The 6,782-nt window shown below is 49.7% G+C and overlaps 1 protein-coding gene across 3 annotated transcripts in view; it reads left to right on the top strand.

The window, feature by feature from the left end:
• nudt18 (nudix (nucleoside diphosphate linked moiety X)-type motif 18) overlaps window positions 1-1,950 on the top strand; it is a 7,256-nt gene extending 5,306 nt beyond the window's left edge. For 2 of the 3 annotated variants that reach the window (XM_015019588.1, XM_015019589.1), the window contains exons 3-6: window positions 350-630; window positions 717-840; window positions 1,047-1,171; window positions 1,242-1,950. In XM_015019588.1, coding sequence (XP_014875074.1) covers window positions 350-630; window positions 717-840; window positions 1,047-1,171; window positions 1,242-1,662 — 951 coding nt within the window. In that variant the 3' untranslated portion in view covers window positions 1,663-1,950. The remainder of the gene's footprint in view (window positions 1-349; window positions 631-716; window positions 841-1,046; window positions 1,172-1,241) is intronic. The other variant, XM_015019590.1, reaches the window with a different exon arrangement.
• The last annotated feature ends 4,832 nt before the right edge of the window (window positions 1,951-6,782 follow it).

Here is a 6,782-nt window from a genome sequence, read left to right on the forward strand (position 1 = left end):
GCATCCTGCATGTTTTATTCTCTCCCTGGTTTAACGGATCAAATGATGGATGTTGGAGGCCTGAGGGGAACTTTGACCTGCTGAGGAGGTTGTTGCCACCAGGGAGACAATAAAACATGCAGGATGCCGGAGCCTTACCCGACCCTAACCCCAGGACCCACTTTGGGGCCCCTGGTTTAAAAGTTGATGAACACTAAATTCACATTAAACACCAAATTTAATAACTTGTATTTCCCCAGGAAGGAAGAGTTTAACCTATTATGCATAATATAAATCTTTTCTCCATGAGTATTTATTGTATTTTATTCAGGGTCATTTCTATTTTTATATAATATTCATATTTACGCAGGAGGAGGTGCTGATGGTGCAGGAGGCGAAGCCGGACTGCTACAAGCAGTGGTACCTCCCAGCGGGTCGGGTGGAGGTGGGGGAGAGCCTGGAGGAGGCGCTGCGGAGGGAGGTGAGTCCAGCCTGTCACCATGGTAACGGGAACTCAGCCTTTGGTCACCTGATCCTGTCCGCCGCAGGTGAAGGAGGAGGCGGGCTTCGACTGCCAGCCAATCACGTTGCTGCTGATCCAGGAACAGGGACCGCAGTGGATCCGCTTCATCTTCTTGGCCCGCATCACAGGTCAGAGGTCACGGCCGCTCCGCTGGAGGGAGGGAGGGGTCGGGGTCAGGTGGGCGGAGCCTGAAGGTGTGCTTCCTGTCTGTCAGGAGGAAGCATGAAGACGCTGACGGCTGCGGACCAGGAGTCTCTGCAGGCGTCCTGGTGGGACAGACAGTCCAGCCTGTCGCTCAGGGGGCGGGACATCCTGCGCCTCATCGACTACGGACTCAGGTCAGACCCGAACGCTCCGACCAGCACCAGAACCACGGTGACCACCTGGAGAGGTCAAAGGTCAGGTTCTGGTCCGGTTTCCGTCCTCTGGATGGGTCAAAAGTATTCATACGGATCAGTAACCAGAATATTCTGTTGGTGTGAAACGTTTGATCCAGATTAAACCAGGTCTGCCGCGTGCTGACCTCTGACCTCTGACCCTTCAGGTACCACCGCAGCCCCTGGCACGGCGCCTCGCTGCCTCTGGACCTGAGCTGCCGCCACATCGTCCAGCGGACGCTGCTGCTGTTCGTCGGAGCCGAGAAGCGGGTCTGGATCCTGCTGGTCCAAGGTAACGCCCTCTGCCGTCACCATGACAACCGGACGCCATGCCGTTACTCATCTCCCTCGCGCCCCCGCAGCTCCGACCCCCCACCTGCCCACGGCGGCGGCCCTGAGGACCCACGCCGTGACGTGGGCGGCCAACATGGCGGCGCAGGAGGCGCTGCCGGCGTCGTACTACAACCACGACGTCGCCACGCTGGGCGTCCTCAGCCTGCAGCACAACGGCCGGCAGCACGGCCGCACCGACGGCGTCTGCTTCAACACGCTGGCCGCGCTGACGCCCGACCGGCCGCAGCGGGACGAGGACGGCCTGGCGGCGGAGCGGCCGGCGCCGGCCACGCCCCCGCCGGTGGAGAACCCGCGCTACGTCTGGATGGAGGTCCAGGCGCCGGCGCTGAGGGAGGAGCTGCTGCGGCAGAGCCAGAACCCGACCCTGCTCCCGATCCAGAGCCTCTACTGACCCCACAGGAAGTCACGGCTGCCGGGCTCTTATTGTGAAGGGAATGCCACAACGTTCAGCTTTTAATCTGAAATGTAATGATGACTGTCTGACCGGCTGGTTCAAACCCACCGGACCTTCAGAACCTGGTTTTAACAAAACCTGAACAGAACCGGGACGACTTTCAGAATAAAAGCCTTGAAACGTCTCCAGGTGAATAAAAAGCCATAAAGATTTTCCGGGTTCTGCAGGACAAACGGGTCAGAACGGTTCTGCTCAACAGGAAAAACACACATGCTGAGTACGGAGGCCTGAAGGGGACAAAATGAATAAAAACCAAAACTTCCCGTTTCAGCTCCTGTTTTACGACAGATTTAGGTTTTTAAACATTTTGAAAGACACTCGCACTTTGATGAAAGTATCTTAAAATATGTAGCTCATGGTTGTTTGCACCGTTTCTTATTTATATTAATGTTATTTTTGTATTGTTTGTTTCATGGGACACAGATGGAAATCACTAAGTTTTTATTTGCTTCATCCCTTTAAAAACTAATTAAGTCATTAATTAAATATGCCATGAAATAAATAAGTTTAAATAATTTACAGTGTAACTAAACTCAAAATCAACATTTTTTGCCAGTAAACTGTTTAAATTATTCCATGTGGTTTTTATCTTGGTTTCTGTGGAAGTTGTGACATTTTTCTAATTTCTTTACTTCCAAACTGATTTCATTGTGATTCTTCAGGCACAGACACAATAAATTAATCGTGGACATCAATAAATACGTACTTTGGGTTTTAAGTAAATTATTTAAACCTTATTTTAATTTTTGGATGATTGTATATTTGGTTGCTTGTTTGTTTTTTTTGTCGGATCTGTTTGGATGTTGAGTCTGAAATAAAGTTTAATTGTCTTTTTTCCTACTAACGAATTAGAATTATTTACTCTAAAGTTTTACGCTGCGTCACAGGTTGTAGTTTTATGGTGTGAAAGTTTAAAGTCTGAGTTTCTGAGCTGATCAGAACTTTGTCTCGTTCTCGCCTGGATGACCTTTGACCCTGGGGTCCAGGAACGAGTAGTTGCTGTTCTCTGGGTTCACCAGCAGGCGTCGCTGTTTAACAGGGATCCAACAGCTGTAGATGGGAAAAAACTCACAAATTTCTGAGATTGATCTCAGAAATTTGTGAGTTTTTTGTCAGAAGTTTCCTCCTTGTTTTCTGATCCGGATCGACTCGTTTAGGTCCACCAGAACCTCTAATAATGAAAACAATGAAAGTGGCTCTTTAATCGGACCCAGACGGGTCAGAACCCGGATGTTCTGGCTGCACATCATCATCATCATCATCATCATCATGTTAGTCCAGTTCTGCTGAGTCACCATCAGAGTAAAACCCAGAGGAACTCAAACAGAACCATTGTTTCATTTCACAGCAGAACTAAACATTTTATTCATAAACATTTTATGAATCTAAACACTGAAACTCGTCCGTCGCTCCTGCTGCCCTCTGATTGGCTCATGTCTGGTCAGCTGACTTCTCCGTCTTCGCCTTCCGGACGAAGCCGTCGTTGAGCTTCTTCAGGTGTTTGTTCCGGTTCTCCAGACGGACGACCCATTCCCGCCTCAGCCTGAAACACACACCACCAGCCGGTCAGGACGGCTGCTCAACATGTGGCCCGCGGGCCGATCTGGGCCGTCCGGGACAGAGATGTGGGCCCTAGCAGGAGCTGCTCACATGCTGTTCTTGTTGCTGAGATCTGACATTTTTCTTCTAGACCAGAAAATTTAAAATCAGTTGACTCTATAAAGACTGAATTTTAATGTTTTGGATTTTCACAGACATATTTGTTTATTTGTTTCATTAATTTTTCTTAGTTTCTGGTGAGAAGGTTGAAAAAAACAGAGGAGCAATTTTCTACATTTTTAATTTTATGAATCATAATTTTGGCCTGCAAGTGCTTGGATAACACCACTTTAGAAGGATGCATTTTTATCTGTTAGAATGTCCTAGTCAAAGTTCAAACTTAAATCTAAGGACAATCTAAAGCGCTACGCGTTGTTACGGTTCATACGACGTTTTATGGTCAGTATATTCAGGAGGGTAAAACCCAAACTCCTAGCGTAGCGCTATGCTAGTCCAACGACAAACGCGGCGCGCCCGAATGTCTCGTTCCGTTTTTCTGTCCAATCAGTGGACTGTGATGTGTGACTCCTGTAGCTCCGCCCAACCGGACCAAACTGTGGTCCAATCTGGTCCATTTTTCATGACTTTGATCAGAAAAATGTCACAAAAACAATCAGGAAATCCTGGAGGGACTGATTATCCTACGGAGAAGTCTCAAACATCCTGAACATCGTCTCTGTTCAGTCCACTTTAGTCCAACTCCAGTCCGTCTGCCTAGTCAAATTCCGGTCCGGTTGGTGAGGTGTGAATGCGAATCGACCTCTCACCTCTGGTCCTCCAAACCTCGGTCTGGGTTCGGTTGAAGTGAACCAGGCCAAGCGGACCAGAGAGCAGGAAGTGGACTACCGTGCAGGGCATTCTGGGTAAATACAACCAAAGCTAACATGCTAGCCAATGCTAGCAGCAGAAATGGCTCCTGGTCTTTAGCCTAAAGAGAAATGCTCCAACCGCTAACGTCCTCCATCTTGTTTCCACCTGGTGAAGAAGGAAGTTACTCAGTGTCTTCAGAGGTTTTTGTGTCGTTTCCTTCAGTGGTTCTTGGTGCAGCGCCCCCACAGGCCAGGAGGGGAACAGGTTGGTTTGACTCAGAGCCACAGCAGCTGGAGGAGGAGCAGATGTTCTGGTTCCAGTAGAACCGGGTCGACCGGAACATCAGGAGAAAAACATCCTCGGAGACCCGTCAAGGCTGAGAGTCCGGTATGTTAACGAGTCCTCACAAAGACAGAGGAACAAATGTGAGAGGATTGGAGAACAAACACAAGTACAGACCTGTGTGTGTGTGTGTGTGTGTGTGTGTGTAAGCTGACCCTCTCTGTCAGCTGTCCTCACCATTTCTTTGCCGCCTTCCTGACAAGTTTTCCGGATTATTCCATTTGTTCTTTCAGCTGCTGATAATCCTGCTGACCTCGGCAGAGTCAGAGCCACCGACAGAAACTCGCCCAGAACATCTCGACCCGAACGGCTCATTTATTCAGGAACATGTTGATCACCTGGAGGAGTTCTTCTTCCACCAACTGAGACCCAGTGCAGCCTGGTTCTGGTTCTGACCCGTTTCCATGGACAGCCCTGATTCTGTTTCTGCTGAACCTGAGGGTCACCGACCTTTAGCTCCAGGCTGACATCAGATATTTCAGAAAATCATCAAAACACATTTTTCACACTAACGTATGATTGTGAGTTTATTCCAGATTTTCTGCAAAATGTTCAAAAACCCTGAGCTGAAGTGCTGCCAACTCCCTCCTGCAGGTGGCAGTGTTCCCCATTCCTCTGCTACTTCACGTTTACCTGATGTCAAGTTAGCGTCCACGATCGATGAGAAGTGAAACAAAAAGTCGGACCGAGCAGAGCGGAGCAATCCGACAACAGAGGGAGGAAATTATCGTAAAACAAAACGCAAATATTTCTAAAAACGCACCACAAAATAAGTGATTTTGATTAAAAAAAACAATTGTGAAATCCTGGAGGGATTGGTTCGTGTCATCGCTACTAGAAGGATTTTAATGTTGATGAAAAATGTCATTTTCAGCTGCGAGCGACAGACGGCCGGCAAACGCATGAGCGAAGCTAACTCCAAAACACACAGTGACAAAAAATCCAAAACCCAAAAACGATACAAGCAGGAAATGCTGCGATCGCCCAAAGTAGAAGCAACAGGGGGAAACGTCTCCATTCACAAATCACAAACCCTCCAGGCCACCAGGGGGAGTCGATCACCAAATCATCCAACTTTCTTCTCCCTCAATGAAGATGGGATGTCCAGGAGAAGAAAAGGTGAATTACTCCCCCTGGTGGTCTGGAGGACTTCTGATTAGTTTGCAGCGTGTTGTTCTTGATGTTGTTTTTATTTAGCTTTATTTTCTGAGTTTTTCTGTTGTATTTGCAGCAGGTTGTGAGTCGTTTCATCTTCGTCTGGGTGAAAGCAGAGAGGCTGAAACTGCGTCGGCCTCCTGACAGCTTCAGCGTTTAGAGCTTCATGAAACGGAGAGAATCTAAATCCATCCTGCTGGCTGTCGCCTTCCGTCACTCATCGCCTCCAGATTATCGCCTCGTCCTCCAGGCTCCGCCCACATCACACACAGCACTCACAATTACCCGGCGAGCCGGTAACAGATACCCGGGGGATTAGGAGAAACACGGTATGATAGGAGGGGGATTAGGAACGGGGTAATGGAGAGCAGGGGATTATGGGAGTCAGCAGAAACCCGTCCAGATGTTCCTCTGCTGGAAGGTCTGGCATCACGATGAGTTCATTCACACCAACCAGAAGGAAACCGCAGAGAAAGGCTCAGAGCTGAACCTCCAGAGACACATAGAGACGGTCACAAAGTCGGCCTTCCGTCACGTCAGGATTAGAGGACTGACGTCTCAGACAGAGAAACTCATCCATGTTTATCTTTGGACTACTGCAGCAGTGTGAAACATGGTGGTGGCAGCATCATGCTGTGGGAAGCAGGTCAGGGTTCATGTGAAGATGGATGAGCCAAAGCAGGACGAGCCTGGAGGGAAACCTGGAGGTTTCAGTCAGAGCCAGGAAGTTAAAGTCTGGATGACCTGGTCGGTTCTGATCCGGCTGGTCCGGTTGGTTCTGACCATACAGAACCTTCAGAACCTCTTCCATCTGAGGAATCAGCTGTTTGGTGCTGATCTCTCCGGCCTGCCACCACGACCGGCGTTTCATTCCTCTCCGCTCCCTGCCAGAACCGCCGACCTGGCCGGCGGTCCGGCTGATGTTTCCGCTCATTAGCATCCGGCGCGGCGTGGCGCGGCGCTGCGGCCCTTTGAGGACCAGACTGTCTCCGGGGGCCGCGGCTCGCTGAGAGACGGGCTGTTTGTAATGAGCGGTTCTGTTTTTAGACGTGTCTATTTGTTATCTACGCTCACATGTCGGCCCGCTGCAACCCAAACGCATTCATCCGCCGTGTCGTAAGCGGGTCCACACGCAGAGCGCAGGGTGAGGCTCAACACGCGGTGCCCGGACAGGGGAGATGGCCGAGTC

Source organism: Poecilia latipinna, unplaced genomic scaffold (genome assembly GCF_001443285.1).
Source record: "Poecilia latipinna isolate Pla-1442-1.1 unplaced genomic scaffold, P_latipinna-1.0 Scaffold2452, whole genome shotgun sequence".
Taxonomy (NCBI): domain Eukaryota; kingdom Metazoa; phylum Chordata; class Actinopteri; order Cyprinodontiformes; family Poeciliidae; genus Poecilia; species Poecilia latipinna.